At 40.9% G+C, this 19069-nt stretch overlaps 1 protein-coding gene across 2 annotated transcripts in view; it reads left to right on the top strand.

Annotated features, from left to right (window-relative positions):
• Positions 1 to 19069, top strand: part of MTHFD1 (methylenetetrahydrofolate dehydrogenase, cyclohydrolase and formyltetrahydrofolate synthetase 1) — a 46013-nt gene that overhangs the window by 16553 nt on the left and 10391 nt on the right. For both annotated transcript variants that reach the window (XM_062630720.1, XM_062630721.1), the window contains 15 exons: positions 150 to 261; positions 5207 to 5334; positions 6142 to 6239; positions 6907 to 7080; positions 7588 to 7724; positions 7990 to 8036; positions 10109 to 10216; positions 10315 to 10389; positions 12121 to 12223; positions 13398 to 13474; positions 14390 to 14530; positions 17528 to 17596; positions 18144 to 18255; positions 18407 to 18546; positions 18969 to 19010. In XM_062630720.1, the coding sequence (XP_062486704.1) occupies positions 150 to 261; positions 5207 to 5334; positions 6142 to 6239; positions 6907 to 7080; positions 7588 to 7724; positions 7990 to 8036; positions 10109 to 10216; positions 10315 to 10389; positions 12121 to 12223; positions 13398 to 13474; positions 14390 to 14530; positions 17528 to 17596; positions 18144 to 18255; positions 18407 to 18546; positions 18969 to 19010 (1563 nt within the window). The remainder of the gene's footprint in view (positions 1 to 149; positions 262 to 5206; positions 5335 to 6141; positions 6240 to 6906; positions 7081 to 7587; positions 7725 to 7989; positions 8037 to 10108; positions 10217 to 10314; positions 10390 to 12120; positions 12224 to 13397; positions 13475 to 14389; positions 14531 to 17527; positions 17597 to 18143; positions 18256 to 18406; positions 18547 to 18968; positions 19011 to 19069) is intronic.

The following is a 19069-nucleotide window of genomic DNA, read 5'->3' as shown; positions in this document are numbered from 1 at the left end:
CTGCCTTTAATTGCTGACGATGCCCTTTCATCCCTCCAATAGCAATGGGTGAGCACACAGTTTCATGCAATTGAAGCTGCTGAAGCAGCTCTGCATTTTTCCACAGTCAGTGTGATACAGAGTTGTTTGCCTTTTTTTTTTTCATATAGGTTGGTAAAGCTGATATCCTGGTGGTTGCAGCTGGTAAAGCTGAAATGGTGAAAGGTGAATGGATCAAACCTGGTGCGATCGTAATAGACTGTGGAATTAACCATGTGCCGGGTGCGTGGGTAATGTATAAAGAGTGGGAATGTGTTTATTTGTATATAAATTCAGTTGCTAAGTAAGTACAAGGATACTGTTTCCTTGGTGTTTCTAGTCAATAGGACTTCTTTCCCTTTTAAGTCTGTCTTAGGTAATGATGGCAACCCCTGAAGAAGCTAGCATAAAAAAAGTTCTGAAGTACTGTCCTAAAGCAGATCAGTGGCAGTTTTATTTCTGCCTTCCATGATGCTGATGATTAGTAGAGGAAAGAGGAGGCTAGGGAATACAGCAAAAGAATATCCGTGTAATTTGCCCCATCGACATAGGGTAGTCTTGCTGCTGTTGTCACTTGTGAGCACACAGCTTTGCTGTCATTACTTTGCAGTTAGATCTTATAAGCTGTTCTGTTTGAAATACATAAATGGCAAGCAAGTAGCTGTGGATTTGTTGGGTCACAACATTAACTTTTTAGGCTTGAATGGCTGTTGTCTTTAAACAAAGCATTTTCTGCAAGAGTATTTGGTGACAGTGGCTCTGGCACAGAACAAAGTGCTTTAACATAATGGATTTTAGAGTAGGGTTTCACTTAGCTACTCCTTCCATGTAATTTGCTCCAGCTACATAGTGAAGTCTTGCTGTTGTTGCCATTTGTGAGCGCACAGCTTTGCCGTCATTACTTTGCAGTTAGATCTTGTAAGCTGTTCTGTTTGAAATACATAAATGGCAAGCAAGTAGCTGGGGATTTGTTGAGTCACAACATTAACTTCTTAAGCTTGAATGGCTGTTGTCTTGAAACAAAGCAGCTTCTGCAAGAGTATTTGGTGACAGTGGCTCTGGCACAGAACAAAGTGCTTTAACATAATGGATTTTAGGGTAGGGTTTCGCTTAGCTACTCCTTCCTTGCAAAGAAGGAACAGGCAGTCTGGCAATTTTTGTTTTCATCTCATTTTAAATCCAAATTACAGATATTGAATGATATGGAAAATTAGTCACCATCCAACTATCTCTGTACTACACCCACATAGCTTTTAGAAGGTAGTTTTCATAATTAATCAGTCATTCTGTTGCCATTATTTAATGGAATATAAAGAAATTTCTGTTCAGAAGTCTTGTTCCTCAAAGATGACATTGAGTTGCATTTAAAAACATTAATCCTCTGTCTAATTAAAGTCATCTGCTGCTGCTGTTTGTTGTTTGATGTATTTGTACCCAAACTTAGGCAATTCGCCAAAACCCATAGGGTCACTGCTTATTTGCATGAAACAGAATGGCTTGGAATCTCCCCCATTAACATATTGCAAATAAAACTACCATTGTGTTTCTGATGTACAGTATGACCTTTTTTTTTCAGGCTTGATGTGAACCGCATCTCTGAGGACACATCCCTGACTCTTGCAATTAGTGCACCTTGGGCAGTGCACTGAGTTATGAGCCTAGTCAATGTTGCATGGCAATATATTTAATGTCATTGTGAGACTTGGTAGTCAGGTACTTGATAGAGTGCCATGGAAATTCTGAGCTTTCAAAGTGATGGATGTCATGGACTTCTTTCTCTGTGGTTTTCTGAAGCTGCTGAGCTTTCCTGCCGCTTTCTTGCTTTCTGATAGGTTGTGAAAAAGTTCTCAGATGAATCTTTTGGGAAATTGGTGCCAGAATTGTGGGAATTGTAATGCTACAGGAAAAAAAACAGTAGCTAGTTTGCCAGCTTTTCCAGCTACATCTCTGTACAGATATTGCTAGCAGCAATATTCTACAGATAGAATATTGCTGCTAGCTGTGACAGTGCTTTGAATGGAATGAGGGGAGAAATAACACATTTCCAATACATCTTACATTGGCTGTAAGTGCCCCCAGCTAGGTGTCTCCTAGATGTAGATGTGAGTTACAGCTGAAGGACATGGCAATCTCTGAATATACCCGTACTTCGCAACTTAGGGTGCCTTCTCAGGCAAATGTCAATATGATTTGACATATCAGGACATTGACTTCATGCAGGCTTGCCAAGTTGAAGTTAAAAAAAGTTATAGCCACATAATGCCATGCAAATCCAGCTGTTGTGTATTTGAATGGGAGGTGACCTGTATGCTCCCAAGGCTGCCAGTTTGGAGGCTAGAGTAGGTAGTTTAGGCGCATCTGGTTTTGTGTTCACGTACTACAGCTGAACAGAATTTCTTCCACGTCTCCAGCTAGAGAGAGAGGAAGGAGGATTTTCTGAAACCTCTGTTAGAGCAAACAAGTGTGTCTTATTCCCTTTCCAGGCTGGATTGTATTTGTCTTTCTCACTGCTGCAGTGAGAGGGCTAGTCCAACAAAAATTTAAATGTCTTATTCCAGGACTGTAGAAATTGCTCTGCTACAGGAAGAGAGAGCTGTGCAGGTAGAGAATATTCTCAGAGATGTCATAGTTTCTGGAGTGTCCCTCTCCCGAGTCCTGATGGAGGAAGCAACCCAATTCAGAGTCCTCCTCTGCTGTGGGGTTTTGTAACCCCAGCCAACAGGAAATCTTGAACAGTGGATATAAGAGCAGCAAAGGAAGTTCAGCCTCTGTGTATCTTGGTGCCATGCTCTTTAAACACCAGAAGAGCTAGAAAAATATAGAAAGCTTTGACTTGATGTTTTGTTTATATCTTCATGTACTGGGAATCAAGGTGCCATCATAGGCCTATAAGATCAGACTGTGTTGGATCTCTCATGAAACGCCTTTCCCAGTGCTGTACAGAAAATAAACAGACTGGAAGCAGGTGATCTAATGTTTTATAGATAAGGGTCATGTATGGCCTTGTGTGTTTACAGTCATATATCCATCAGAAACTTGTTAGAATTGTATGTACATTGGCAAAAGTTTGCTTGAAAGTCATGCGAATATTCCCAGCCCTTATCTAATGAAAGTAGCTGAATTAGCTCCAGTCCAGAAGCTACACTCAGGCTGTCTGTCACACAGCTGTCTCTGGAGGTAGATGGAGACCATCTTACCTGTTCAGTCCATGTGTGTAGGTATGCCTTTCACTTTGATACCAGGGTCCTCAGGTGCTCTCTCATGTGTTCCAGTTGGCTACAGAACCTATGGGACTAAGGAAGACACAGGCACTGGGAATGGTTATAGTGTCACAGTTACTGTTTGTAACTGGTTTTGGTTTGTTTGTGTTTTCTTAAGAATGTGATGATTAATACTGAGAAGGTAAAATTATGGGGAGAGGCAGAAAGTGTTGTATGTGAGCTTTCCTTCAAAAGAATGATGTTTTAAGGCTAATCAAGTGTTAAGTTGTTAAGAAGTTAAGTTAATCCTAAATTGTGCTCAGCAGTCCTTGGTGTGAGGAGCAGATGCAGAGGCAAGGACTGGGGGTCTGTTTAGCTTGTGGTCACCACCATGTCTGTGTAACGGATTAGGCTATTTGTGTTTCGTGTGCCTACTTGTTTTCATCATTCTCGGGCCTAGAGTCTTCCTGGTCAGGGTAGCAGGTAGGCCTCCTTGGTGTCCTTGGAAGAAACTATGATTATGTTATTTGCCTTTTGCAACCTTAATTAAACTGGTCTCTGGGCTGGAAGGCCAGATTGGTCTGCAGTTCAGGCAACAAAACTGACCGTGGCTGTAGAAACACTGTTTAACAGCTGTGATGTCATTCAAGCTTTGAACTTCAGGGGGAAGAACTGTTGCTTAAAGCACAAACACAGCAAAAGCATCCAAACTGCTAATTGTCAGGAACAATGCAGCAAAAAATCAGAGTTGGCAGGAGCTGCTTTTGTTCCCTCTTTTTGGTTTTAACATAATCAGCTGTTTAGGAGTTTGGTTTCTCTTCTCTCCCTTGCCAAATGTATGTTAAAGTTAATTGACTGTGTTCTGTTCAAACATACGCTTATTGTATGCAATATATTTCAATGTTAACAGCATTAAAATCTGTCTTCAGATTTTCACACTGCTTAGAAGTTCCCTAGAGTCCTTATATCTGAAATGAGGATCTGCCATTCCAGGAGAGACTTAAATTTTCTCTTTTTTTATATGCTGTGTCTATAACCAGTGAGTTCTTTAGATGGTTGTGCTAATTTTAACTAAAGCATTTTGTCTTTTTCTGTCTCTATGGGTGAGCTTAAAGGTCGCCACTGGGAAAGAATGCTGTATCTGCTTCTGAATTGTCAGGCCATGCAGTGTAGCAGGATGCAGCTTTTCTTTCTTTCTTTTCTTTTTTCCCTAGAGAAAAAGGAGGTTATTCTACTGATGCTGTCTTAAGCCACCTATGAGGTTTGTTTTGACAATACTGATCTCTGTGAACTGCAGTATTTACCTGTCCATCATTAGAATGGCAATGAGAAGTTGAGTAGCTCAGCACTTCCTGTCTTCAGTTTCTGTAAAGGCAAATGATTTTATTTGGTAGTAGGGCCCAGGTGTCCTCCAAAATTGAACAGAGCAAATGTAAACCTGGATTTTTGGAACAAGTCAGCCATGTTTCTTCTCCTTCAAATTGGAAGCTGTACTAATCCTTCACAACAGTATAGCAGGAGCTGTGAAGGGGTTGTTCAGGTGACATCTATATTGTATGTCCTGTTTGTGTTTTATTATTACACAGATGTAAAATTTGATCTGTGCTTTCCGCCCCTGTATTTGTTTTGGAGTCATCTTTGGACTGCTCCATGGGCTATGTGCCACTGAGAAAATAATTGCATCCTCAAGGAGAGGTCTATCTGGCTGAGGATAAATGGTGCTTAATGGAAAGATATTTCTTCCCATTCTTCACTGTGAGGGTGGTGAGACATTGGAACACATAGCCTAGAGAAGCTATGGCTGCCCCATCCCTGGCAGTGTTTAATCTTTTGATGTTTTAACTTCTTATCTTTTCTTTGCATCTTTCTGAGTACTTACCTTGTGTTTTGTTTACTCCAGTAGAGGAAAATACTTCAGCTTCAGTCACTGCTGGCTTCCCTTTTGTTTTGGTGAAATGTGATGTAAAACTTTTTCCTTAAATCCCCAGACAGCACAAAGGCCAGTGGAAAAAGAGTTGTAGGAGATGTGGCATACAGCACAGCAAAAGAGAAGGCTTCCTACATCACACCAGTTCCTGGTGGCGTTGGGCCTATGACTGTAGCCATGTTGATGCAGGTATGTGGTCATCTCCTCCACGTTTACTTCTAGATTATGTTGCTTCTGACCACCAGCATGCTACCAAGGCAACTGATGCTTCCTTCTTGCTCTTACAGAGGTGTAGTTAGGGTTTCCAACTCCTAGTCCAAACAATTTTGATTCAGTTAACTGAGGAAGAAGACGGACCTTAAGAAAATGTTAGGACAGATGTTTTTTGGTTGGTTGTGGGGTTTTTTTGTTTTGGGGGGCCAGGGGGTGCATTTTGGTTTTTGTGCCTTGGGGGGGGGGGGGGGGAGGCTGTTTTGTGGTTTTTTTGGGGGGGTGGTTTTGGTTGGTTGGTTTGGTTTGGTTTTTTGACAGAGAAGTGGGTTGGGGTTTTTTTGAGCCTGCTGGCAAAACAGCAAGAAACGGGCTTTTCTTACAATGCTCTGGCTGTAGTTCCTAAACTATCTGTAGGTATGTTGGATAAAAAGAAGGAGAGTAACAGTATAAGCCAGCTCCCTGTTTCCCGCTTTGCTTGAGAAACCCTGCTGGCACAGAGCACTCCAAAAAATCAATCACACTGGAATATGGATCAGTAGATGGATAGATGTGGGGGTTTTTGGTTTGGTTTTGGTTTGGTTTTTTATTGGGGGGGGGGGGGTGTTAAAGAAAACTATGAGCACAATCTCATTTTGAATTATTAGCAAATGCTTTAATCAAAGCACTTTGTTAATCCCAAACTGAGACATGGGGCTGGGTGGAGGGGAACCTTTCTGAGTCTCATTGTTAACCAGCATGGTTCAAAGAGTTGATTGGTATAATGCCCTCTGATGCTCATTTTAGAGCACAGTGGAGAGCGCACAGCGTTTTCTGGAGAAGTTCCAACCTGGGAAATGGAGCATCCAATACAACCAGCTGACCCTAAAGATGCCAGTTCCAAGGTAATGCTTTCAAATGAACCCACTGGCAATATTAATACAGTATAGTAGTCACTTCTGTTCCCAAGCTTTGTGTAATATGGGGCATACATATATGTAGACTGTAGCTGGCATTGAAGTTTGGAGAGAACTAGAGAGAAAACTGTGAGGCCTTCCTAAGGGAGCATAGCTAACTTGCAGTGATGCTGTGACATATGTTGAAGTGTAGGCTTGTGTCATCCTGATAATACTAATCCACAAACATGGACTTCCACTGACTTTTTAGATCAGCTAGATAGTTTCTGATTCAGCAGATAGTGAGACACATGGATTTGGGAAATTTTTCATTCTCACAAGGTAAATACCTGGCTTCTGGAAGTAGCAGTTGTTGGTGTCAAGTCCCCAAAGATCACTTGAAATACACAAATACCATAAGGGAGCATAAGATACTGCCTACAAAAAAGGTATTCTTGGTGGGGGGAGGATTGAGGGATAGCTTTGTTGTTTACTTCGGTATTTTGTTTTTTGTCTATTCTGATGTAGCCAGTATCAGTATGATTGTTTCATTTAACTAGGAGGGGTTAAAGCTTCCCTTTTAAAATGCAGACAAGGTGTTTGTACTTTATGTTGTCCAGAAGCAGGGAATTTGTGAGAAGTCTTTGACTTACAGGTTTACCTTTCTTTCTTTAAGTGATATTGAAATATCGCAGTCTTACATACCCAAGCCCATTGATCAAGTTGCAAGAGAAGTTGGCCTGCTCCCTGATGAGGTGGAACTCTACGGCCAAACTAAAGCCAAGGTTCATCTGTCAGCTCTGAAACGGTTGAAGAACCAGCCAGATGGCAAATACATTGTTGTTACTGGGTAGGTATTTCTTTAACTGAGATGTTACTTACATGATGTCAAGGTGAAAAGAAATTTTATTAGCATGGCATGTTGTTCAATTACTGTCTTTTGATAAAGTGACTCTATGGGGTGCTGTGGGTTTTAGGAAAACACGCTGTGAAAATCTGGATTTATCTCTTGTGGCAAATCATGGGAATGTAGTTTAACATTTCTCTCCTGGAGATCAATAGTTCTGATATGCGTGTCAGGGTTACAAAGGGCAGACTGGATTGTAGTCAGAGTTCTCTTAGTCTAGGAACCTGCCTTCAGAAGTAACTAGCAAATTGTTTCAGAGGAAGGTCTTCAGCAGTTATAATTTGCCAATCTCATTCCAAGTTCAAATTGGTAAAGATTAGCTCAAGTCTGAGCCAACCCAGAATGTGAATTGGCATTAACCTCCACTACTGGGTAACTATTTTAGCCCTGTGTTTTGAATCTCACCCACTACAAGGGTTTAGTTGTGTCTGTTCTGGTTTTTCACTGCAGGATAACTCCTACTCCCCTGGGAGAGGGGAAAAGCACCACCACTGTCGGTCTTGTTCAAGCCTTAGGAGCGCACCTTCACCAGAATGTCTTTGCTTGTGTTCGTCAGCCTTCTCAGGGACCAACCTTTGGTATAAAAGGTATCAACTGTTCTGTTGCTTGCAGTTCAACTAAAAGGGAGAAGATGGAATTCAGAGATTTCATTCCGCTGCATAATTCCCATTACAATTGCATTTCCTTTTAAGAAAATAATACCTTGAGCATTGTCTTCAAGTTCTATGCTGGGATATAAACTAAGCTGCTCAACAGTAGCTGCTTTCTTAAAGCCATTAAACAATCACATGTAATACCACTCTGGGCTAGAGAGACCTTTATTTGTGTGATTTGACTATTGTCTCTCTCTAGGTGGAGCTGCAGGTGGCGGCTATTGTCAAGTTATTCCCATGGAAGAGGTAATTCTTTATACAAAGTCTCATTGCACATAGAGCTCACAGACCTTGAAGAGATACTGCTGTTGGATAACTTGCAAAATCTTTATTGTTTATGGCCCAGTGTAGCACTCTGAAGAATGCTTTATTTCAGCAGTTTTATGTTTGGTTTTCTTTTAAATGTCTTTGGCTGTTTCAGAAGGGTGCTTGCATGGTCAGGGAACTTCGCAGAACTAGGAATTCCCAGTTCTCTATTCCCTTCCCTCCTCTGCCTTGAATTGCTGTATACCCTTGAGAAAAGCACATCCTGTGCCTCTTTTTCCCGGCATTGAAATGAAGGTGATAATGATGTAATACATTTTGGAAGCATATTAAGTAGTTCTGTCAGCAGCAGTGGTCACCGACTCTTTCTGTGAGCTATTTTGGTGTACTTCTGGTTTAGATTATTAACATGAAATGGAAAAAGGGAAGTTGGGAATCAGTAATGCCAAGACTTCAGCCTGTGGGGGACTGGCACTGCAGAATATTTCTGATGTGGCTTGGCAGCAAGTAAGATCCTGTGTCTGGGGGCAGGGAATTGAAAGGCACGTGTAGCACGTGCTCTCGTGCTTCTCTCAATTCTCAGAGTAATTGCCTGTAGAATTCTACCTTTGTCTTGTACACTATAGATTGACACAGGGCAATTTTAGGAAGAAAAGCAGAAATGATCAAAAGGGCTGTTTGTTCCAATTGATGCAGCAAGTCCATAAAAGATAAAAATGTTAAGGAGGCAGAATATTGATTTAGTCAGGTGCCAAGAACATGTGTGAAAGATAGATGTGACAGGAAAAATAATCTCCTCCTCTTTGGGATTGTTAATAAGATGAGTCAAAATACTTCACTCTGTGCAGCAGTGGGAAACAGCTCCACTCTTGGAACGAAACTGGCTGAAAGGACTCTCTTTAAGTATGACCCACGTGGTATAAATACACAGTTTTGTGGGGGTGTTTTAGTTGATGCATGTCTCGTAAAATTGAAGTATCTGGAGTCACTAGTTACACTAATGACCTTGATCCATCACTGGATATTTCTACATGCAGCTTTCATCCTAGGAAAATGGTAGCGATTGAAACACTTTTGAGGTCATACTTGCAGAACCAAGGTAGTAGTAATTGCTTCTTATTGCATGTATGTAGAATGAGACAACAATCAGCATTTACTAATTAGGATTTTTAATTACTGTGTGTTACTAGTTATGTTCTGCTTTTAGCTATCTGGTTTTTAAGATGACAGTAGCAAGGCTGCCATAAAATGCTATTGTATGGTCTTTTGTCATATCACCTTTTCTGATGTCCCTGTTTCATCTTCCTTTGCTGCTCAGCTACAGAGTATTGTTTTAACCACACCTTTTACTCCCCTGCCATAATGCAGGTTTGTCACAGAAGTTGTATATCCCAAGCCTTTTGTCATCATAGCTACAGTGCAGCTAGATAACTCATGCTGGCAAACCCACTCAAACTATCTTTTGATGAGATAGAGCCGAGAAAACTATTAGCAGTGTCACTGTGTAGTACATGGTCTACAAGTTCTGCCGATGATACCGTGTGTTTGAGTGGTTAGCTTATGCAGAGCTCTCTGCAACTACAGCTCTACTGCTAGCACTACACAAGGTTGCTAGTTTCAATTTAGCTCAGATATCTTTGTGGGAGCAGCAGCAGCTTCAGTTAATGTATGTGTGAAACCTGTTTGTGCAAAAAGAGTGGGTCAGAAGGAAGGTGAAGGAAGAGCAATGCAGACATGCCACACCATGGTCTTCTCAGGTGTCAAGGAGCCTGTGAGAACTATTCTTATGGAAAACAAGCAAACAAACCTCAAACCTTTTTATTTGGAAGCTTTGTTCTGGAAGTTTTTAAGTGACATAAATGTGGGGGAGGAATTTTCTGTTTTAGAGGAATTCTTTCCTCTCTTCCATATACTGCACTGAGCAATCTCTCCCCCTCCATCCTCACCCACTTTAACATTGCTGTTAATACCTCTCTTTCCATCTGTCTATGGTGAACTGAAATAAATGAAAATTGCAGCAGGATGAGGTAACTGATATGTTTTATCTCCTCTAGTTTAACCTTCACCTCACTGGTGACATCCATGCTATCACTGCAGCCAACAACCTGGTTGCTGCTGCTGTTGATGCACGTATACTCCATGAGCTCACTCAGACTGACCAGGTATGATCTTTACTTAGGCATTTGAGCCCAGCCCACTTTGGCCAAGATGTTTTGGCTGTACTGGTGTTGCTAATTAACTATCTGTTTCATTATGTAAGGCTCTCTACAACCGTTTGGTGCCTTCTGACAATGGTGTTAGGAAGTTCTCAGACATTCAGATCCGAAGACTACAGGTAATTTCACCAGTTTCACGTTGGTTTCTACTTCTGTTCCTTTTACTTATCCTTTATGTAGGCAGAACTAGGTTACAGAAGCCCTCGTGTTGTCCTCTAGGTTATTCTGCTGGCATTTTATTTTTTACATAAAGTGTGTAGAAATGTAATAGCCCTTTCTACAGCACAGAAAACTGAGATGCAGCCCAAAGGGGAAGAATCATAAATGTAACTCTTATCATATGCTGATGAGTAACACAGTGGGAAGAGGCAAAGGGATTAGTGCCCTTTATTAATGGTGCCCATTCAGTGTCCTTAATGCAGTTAAGAAAGGACCAAGCTAGAGATGAATAGTTCCGATGTGACAGCTATATAGATAATGAAGCACAAAAAAAAGGTAGTTTATAAAATTCAGCAAAAGGAGAGTAGAGAGAATTTTTTGTCTTACCCAGACGGAGAAAATGGGAAAGGGCAGTATAGGTGACAGGCATTTTTTCCCATTCCTCCTATTCCCAAAAAAAGAATTCCCAGTTAGATGAGTGACCCTGAGCAGACCACAGCTCCTCTGATCCCCAGAAATGAATGTGAACTAGCATGTGTCCCTGACTTCCACAAAAAATGAAGATTAACAGAGGAATAGCTTTGCTGTGGGCTTGGACTTTCTGGCTAGGAGGACAGACTGGAGCCTGCTCAGGTCATTAAAGGTACAAACCTGTTTGTACAGTATTCAGGCTGGATCAGTTGTCCATTTGGAAGTCAGGAGCAATAGTCAGACTATTTAGGAAGCTGAAACTCTGATTTATTAATTGGGTATAATGTCTTCTGTGTTAGAGAATGTGTGGCTTGCTTCTACTGCTGAGCAAAGAAGGTGTGTCATGTTGCTTGGTGTTCCTGAAGGACTGCTGAGAGAATTCTAACCTAACCATTCTTATGGTTATTAAATGTTGAGGTGTGAATGGAATGCCAATACTCCAGAAGGATTATATTTATCTTTTTTGGGGGGGGGGGGGGGGGGGTGTTTGGTTGGTTTTGTTTTGTTTTTTTCCCAAAATGATGATCTTGACGAAGAGAACAGACTTTCTTCTTCCCTGCTGTTCTTCAGAAAAATACATATTAGCTGTCTGGTTAATTAAAAAAGCTTGTTCATAAATCAACTCAACATTCTCCTTATTCCTAAGCTTGTGCTTGTATCAGACTTCCTGAGATAATTCTTCTTTCAATTAAGCAACTTGGCAAACTGCCCATCCTCTCAGTATGTTCAAGATCAGCTTCCTGGGATGCTGACAGCCTTGTGACTGAATTGTTTAATTCCTCCTTTGTGTTGCTTAACCAGCATGCTGAAAGCAGTGTCTTAAAATACGTATGGCTGTGTGTGTGCAGTGACCCTAGGCAAACTAATGAGAAATGGATGTGAGCATGTGAGACTAATGATTAGAGCAAGGCATGTAAGAACTGCAGAGCTCTCTTTCTGTAGATGCTTTGCACAAATCTTGGAAACAACCTGCCCTAATGAGCTCTATTGTCTGCCTTGCCCTTTACTAGCTGGCCAGCAGCAAGCGCTGCTTCCAGGTACACACTAATGGATCATGTTACCTTGTTGTGGAGTCTAGGAGAAAGGAACCAAAAAGGCAGCTCCTCCTTATTTCTGAAGATGCAGATGCTGCTGCTGAAGGCTCATTGTTCTAGTGAAAAGTTAATTTCTGTGAATCTTTTTGTCATACCTTTTCTTTTATTTGTCCTTTCCTCCCATAGAAATTGGGCATTAACAAAACTGATCCTATGGCTTTGACAAAGGAAGAAGTAAATTTATTTGTGAGATTGGACATTGACCCAGGAACCATAACATGGCAAAGAGGTACAAGAGCCATTAAATGAAAGAATTATCAAGAAACAAAATGTGTGTCAGAAAGAGGTTTGCAAGTGCAGCCGGAACTGTGTTTCCTGGGAAAATGGGAAAGAGGGCAGGGCTGGCCTCCCTTTTCTAGTGTTTGGTGGGATAGATGCCTGCATCTGGATCCCATTTCTAAAGGATCTGATACACAGACTTTGAATCCACTCTGAATTCACAAAGATTGAGACTTCACAAATTGTGCGGGTTTGTGTTCCCAGATTATTCAGTCAATGAGAGAGTTGAGTTTGGCAGCTGTAGCCAACAGCTTCTTAATCTGACTGAAAAAGCTCTGAGAGCAAGGACAGGGTTCTGCTTTGGGATTAAACTCAGTTTCATCTGCCTACTTGCTCTTTTGGGGACTGACAGCAAATAAAGGCCAGAGTTTTAAAAGGTTTTTAAAGATACTTGAAGGTAAGATCAATCTCTGATCTGGCAGATTTAGTATTTCATTAGCAGAAGAAATTTCAAATACGGAAATTTCTTCCTGATTTAGACCCCAAGAGTATTGCTTTTCCTCCTTGTTATTAAAATAGTGTGAAACGTATTCTCCAGAATTTGCTTCATAACTCGTGATGGGGCTGAAGTGTTCTGCCTCATAGGAAATATTTTATAAAATACTTAAAATTTTTCAAGCAGATAGTAAGAAACAGCAGATTTAAGCCAGTATTTGGTGGTTTGTGTTTCCAAAGTAATTTGAGTTAATGCGTCTGTGTAAGGCTATTCTTACTAAATGGTAGTATCTGGCCATTTTATCAATTTATAAAGCTATAATTTTGTTTCTTTTTGGCTGTAATAATTTCCTGGTTTCAAATTGACTAATGATGGTGAAAATGCAGTTGGAGTAATACTAGCAGCTCTGCTTTTCAAAGAGACTCTGGATTTGTCAGTGCGCGCAGAAGGACATAGATGCCCTCTGGATGTGGTGCAGGGTCTGCGTGTGACTTTAGGTATCGTAACTTCACAGTTCAGTCTAGGGGAAGGATCAGGTTGAGTAGCATTTGTCATTCTGTAGGAGAGGCTGGTATGTCAAACTGCTGTCTTTCCTTCATAAGTGATCTAGCTGAGTGTTTGTCATACGGCATAAATGTAACATGACTTGCAACGTGACTTCTCATCTTTCTCTCTGCATTCCTCACAGTATTGGATACAAATGACAGATTCCTTAGGAAAATCACTATTGGACAGTCTCTAACAGAAAAAGGCTTCTCACGAACGGTAATTATTCCCTCTTGTTACATGTTTTAAAAAATACTTTGAAAAATGTGGTCCTAAACCAAGTTTCTATAACTCCAGGTATTTCCATCTTTGACCAACATCTTGTTGAAGGAAAGAATGTCCCTTCAACCAAGCATTTAAATTTACTACCGGTGCAATATTTGGTTTTATTGTTAGTTCTCTCCTTCCCTGATCTCTCCTGAATGCTGGTTTCCCAAACTGGGATGACTGTGGCAAAGTAAGCGGTACATGGGAGCCTTCTGTAAAGATGATGTTTGGCAATAGCTAATATTCACCATTGCAGACCCTTTGGGTGGGATGTATCTGGCCAAAACTAGCTACAGTATCTGAGCTAGTTGTGTAGATTCATTATATAATCAATAGAGAAAAACAGGCAATTTGGGCTGTGGCTCCTCTTATCCTTTAAGTAACTGTCAAATTAATAGTTCAAATTAATTGTGCTCAGAAAAGCATCCTTCTATTGACTTGAAATGTCCCTTGGGTGTTAGCTTTGATGGCGGTGTCTGTGTTAGATGAATTCTACCCTTTGTTTCCTATAGAATCTTTTTTTTTTTTATGTATTGTACTGTTTAGTGATAGATGAGTTAGTACAGTCTTCAAAAATATAATTTGTTAGTGTTGAGCATTCTTACATGAATCACTAATGTATGCACCAGGAGAGAGTCATGTAATAGCAATGGAATAAATAGTTTTTACTTAATTTTGCGAAAAAAAAATTCAGTTTGTCCAAATTAAATGAAGTGTGTTCTGAGAGTAATGTAGCTTTATTTTTACAATTTTTTTGTTTGTTTGTTTGTTGTGGTGGTGATTGGCCTTGTTTTAAGAATTTAATGCAGGTAAGGGCTGCTGCTAGGGAATCTTGATGAGTTCATGTTCTGTATTGATGTCTTGCAGGCTCAGTTTGATATCACAGTGAGCAGCGAAATCATGGCAGTTCTAGCACTCTCTGATGGATTGGACGATATGAAAAAGCGACTGGGCAGAATGGTAGTGGCTTCCAACAAGAAGGGAGAACCAGTTACAACAGATGACCTTGTAAGAGAGTCATTCAGCTTTTAAATGCTTTTACCTCTGAAAGTCCTTGGATTGAAAAGCATAGACAGTTCAGTACAGAAAAGACCTTAGCATATAGAAGGTCAAAGATGAAGTCTTAGCCCATGGAGTTAATGAAGATTTTCTTACTTAATTGTGGCTAGCACCTTATCCAGACAGGTGTGTGTGTGTGTGTGTGTGTGTGTGTGTGTGTGTGCACGTGACCTGGCAGGTCCTGTGTGATGTGCTGTGTGTCTAGTTGAAGTTAGCCCCATAGAAATTAATGGGGAAATACATGGTATCTTCTAGATAGAAAGCATATTTACGAATCGGAAGAATTCAAAATGTATCCTACTGGCCATCCTGTTTCTCAGGCTCCCTGGAGTAAGGAAAACATTGTGCAGGAATAAAGCCTCATGCAAATTTTATTACAGATTATGAAATATCTCATTCTGGGAGGCTGTGAATGCTATAAGAGCTAAACCCTTTGCAGAAAGTGCAAGGTCTCCATATGGCAGCCTTCGATGAGGGACATAAATCTTTTATTTCCATTGTATGAAATGCTAAATGTAGTAGCGCTGGTGATGTCTATTGCCAGTATGTAAAGCAGACCCAAGCAGCAGTTGCAGCTGCCCATGCAAGACTTTAGTACAGTTCTTGGCATGTTTGTTGAATATGTCGATAAGCACTCTCGCAGATGGTGCTTCATCACGGTTTCAGTGGAATAGCCTGTGCCCCAGACACTTCTAATAAATGTTTTGAATATGGCAACCCTATTTGGAGAATGGAAAGCGAACCAAGCCCTGTAGGTTGAACCATGGTCTGCTAATTGGCTTAAAGACAGAACAAGCTCGGCACTGTTGCAGTAGTCAACAGATACAGATATTGGTAGTCAATAGACATACATTGGGTGCTTACTGCTTCCTGTGTAGTAGATACTTCACAGCCTTCTGTGCAAAAAATAAAAGTCTTAACAATTTGTATGTTATGGTGTTAATGAGGTTTGTTTTGCGTTTTCTGAATGAACATTTCCAGTGAGATAAAAGAATCCACAGAGTACATAGCCTGACCAGTGTTTCCAGCAGGGTGTGGTGCAGCAGTAAGGCCTCTCCAGCTCTTACTATCTTGCTGGGGGGGGGTTGTTTTCTTGTGTGTTTGGGGTTGGTTGTTTTGTTTGTTTTACTTCCTCCCAGGATAAGCCTAGAAACAGTATATTAGCAATGTAGCCAGACTCTGGCCTTGCAGGAAAAGGGCAAGGCTGGGAACCATTTGTCTGTAAATGTCTTTATGCAAGGCATTTGTTGGGAATGAGAGAGGGCACGTGCCAAAGTTCTGTAGCCAGCTTTGATATTTTAATTCCTGCTGCTAGCATGCTGCCAGTTTATCCTTAATTACCAGAGTTAAACCCTGTTCTAGAAAACAGGAGTTTCTCCTGCTGCCCATCTGCAGTGGAGGCAGGTGGTGCTTGGGTAGCGAGTTGCTCTGAGTTTTATGTAGAGACCAGGTGACAGAAGATGAATCTCAAGACTTTTTTTTTCTACTTAAAAAAAAAAAAAAAAATATCTAATTATATTCAGTTTTGTCCATTGCAACTGCAGAATGGAGGATGGTGTCAGACCTGTTCAGCAGGTTCTCTTGAATGTTACATGTTTGCAAAGATGGCAGCCATAAGTTTGCATCATTAGGAATGCATCCTTACATGCTCCTCTTGCAGGCAGAAATGTGGTGATTACAGAGACCATGCTGGCATAATAAGATGTCTGGGTCCCTCTGCTGTGACATAACCAATGTTAGGAGTGTGCTACCAGGAAGCACACCAGGAAGAAACTAGGAAGAAATGTGGAATTGAAAACTGACTGCAGGCTTTTGGTTGGGATGTATTGAAGTGCTGCTGAGTGACACAGGCCTGAAATGTCGCCATGGAAATCTTGCTCTGTAGTTTTGATTATTCTGGAGATGACTGAAGTTTAAGCTTATCCACTAAATGTTAAATAATCTTTCATGTAGCAAGATTGAAACTAATGAAACAAAGCAGTGAATGTCTTTTAAAAAAAAATCATATAATGAGTGCTGCAATCCCATTGAAATTAAAAGGAAAGTAAATGGTTCAAGGTTTTCATAACTGCTGTGAACATTTGTCTCTGTACCCATGATAGCAATTCTAGTTACTTTTACAAGCGCTGGGTAGCAGCCAGATTGGTTCCCACTGGACTGTGTCAGTCACAAGGATGACCAAACCCTCATTTTCTCTTTGGAAGGCAAATGTGGATGAATTCACAAGCTTTCACTTAGCAGGAGACAGAATTGCAGCAGGGTATATTGCTGCACCTCAGAGGAAGCATGGGCTCCGGTGTTTGCCTTTCATGATGGCTGTCTGGTCTTTCTCATGAGCATAGAGGTTCACTTTAAAAGTTATTTCTGCACAAGAGACTAGGGCGGGATGTAGCAGCTTTTTGCAACATTTCAAGACCAATATGTTGAGCTTAGCTGCTGACATAAGGAAAAAAGTCCAAGACCAGTCTGCCTGCAAAACCTAACAACATTGCTTTGTACTACTGAATGGGCTACCATAAACATGCATACCTAAGGGTTACTCTCTCATGGCTACTGTTTACTAACCTTGCTATAGCAAGTAATGGCCAAGCAAGGTCACAACAGAGAGGCTGCCCTGAACAGAAATCATTAATCCTCTTACAAGAATGTAAAGGTCGTTATTCTGCCTTGCCCTGATTAGTGTTAATTTTACCTAAAGCAACTGCTGGTTCTGGTCCCTGGCAGTGTTCAAGACCAGGTTGGACGAGGCCTTGGGTGATATGATTTAGCGTAAGGTGTCCCTGCCCATGGCAGGGGGGGTTGGAACTAGATGATCTTAAGGTCCTTTCCAACCCTAACTATTCTATGATTCTATGGTCCTGAAAGCTCACCAGGAAAAAAGCTGAGCCTTAACATTGCATAGGAGCTGTCTTGGTACTGATTGCCTTTTATTTTTCCTTCCCTTAGGGAGTGACTGGTGCTCTGGCTGTCTTGATGAAAGATGCTGTTAAACCAAACCTCATGCAGACACTAGAGGTGAGGAAAGATGATTTGCTGGACATGAATTCTTGGAGCCAAGAAGCAACTGATTTAGTTCATTCATCACAGTCAGTGTGCGCTTACTTGGCATACAGTAGGGGATTTATTGTGATTTCCTGCCTAAGGTTCAGGGCTAGGGGAGAAGGCTGCTTTCTTTCTAGGTCTGACATTGTCGGATGACCCCAAGGCAATGCAATAAATTTTCCTATGTCTCTGTTCTGTTGTCTTTAATGCCAGGAAGTGTTTTGGAAATCTGGATGGTGTGAATGCAGGAGAATGACAGAGAGTTTCTGGGACTTAGCCATCCTTTTCCTAAGAGGATTAATATCTCCACTTGTGCAGATTATTATAATCCTGTTTGCCCTGCAGTCCTTATTACTGACAACAAATGTTTGATCGGAAGGCTTTAAGATAATGTCTTCGAAAAGTGTTTTTCTTTACCTTCAGATACCATAGTACTTAGTTCCTGAAATGCTGCTGATCTAATAAATTGTAGCCTCTGATTTTCTCTTTCTCTCTCTCTCCCACACCCGCCGTTTTCTAGGGAACACCAGTGTTTGTTCATGCTGGACCTTTTGCCAATATTGCACATGGGAATTCTTCAGTGTTGGCAGACAAAATAGCACTGAAGCTTGTGGGTAAAGATGGTTTTGTTGGTAAGTGTATAGGGTGTGGTTTTTTGTTTGTTTTGAAGGGAGGGATATGCCTTTTTTATCATGATGGGTTTTTTTTGTCTTGGAAGAAACTTTTGACAGATATGATCAGAACATGAATTCTCTCACAGGCTTTTTTTCATTCCTACTCTAGTTACAGAAGCAGGATTTGGTGCAGACATAGGCATGGAGAAATTCTTTAATATTAAGTGCCGCTATTCTGGTCTCCGGCCTCATGTGGTGGTGTTGGTTGCTACTGTCCGAGCTCTCAAAATGCATGGAGGGGGCCCTACAGTAAGTACTAGACAAGGTTTTCTTTAGGCCTGAGGGGCTGTTACTGTTGTTCTGATCCAGTCACTTAAAGCCTGGTATGGTTTAATCTGCTTGTAATCATCTTGAGATTGGCAGTTGTAAAAGGAATCTATTTCTCTGTTTCTTGTAAGCTGCTTTGTTGTAGTATGTTACAGGTACCTACCTGCTTGTTTCATTATCTTAGTGAAGTGCTTGTATGTTGGGGCGCTTGTGATATTACCTCAGTCTTAAGTTGTGAGTGCATCTTGCAGTCTTTCTCTCCTTTTGTTTTTTTTTTGGTATTTTTTCTTATGAAAGGAATCAGCCTGGAGTAGAATGTTGTATTTTGATGCAGTTTAATAAGAATCAAACATGAATTGCTGTTATGGATAAAAATATTACAGATTTCCATTTTTTTTTTCCAGGTCACTGCTGGGGTACCTTTACCAAAGGAGTACATGGAAGAGGTAACCTTCTTTAGCTGTTGTGACAGTTGGCCATCTAACTGTGGTCATGCCACAATGTT

Source organism: Pezoporus occidentalis, unplaced genomic scaffold (genome assembly GCF_034315485.1).
Source record: "Pezoporus occidentalis ecotype Australia unplaced genomic scaffold, CSIRO_AGI_Poc_V1 ctg36, whole genome shotgun sequence".
NCBI classification, from domain to species: Eukaryota; Metazoa; Chordata; class Aves; order Psittaciformes; family Psittacidae; genus Pezoporus; species Pezoporus occidentalis.
Note: the sequence above shows the minus strand (reverse complement) of the source record. Positions and strands in the feature narration are given on the sequence as shown.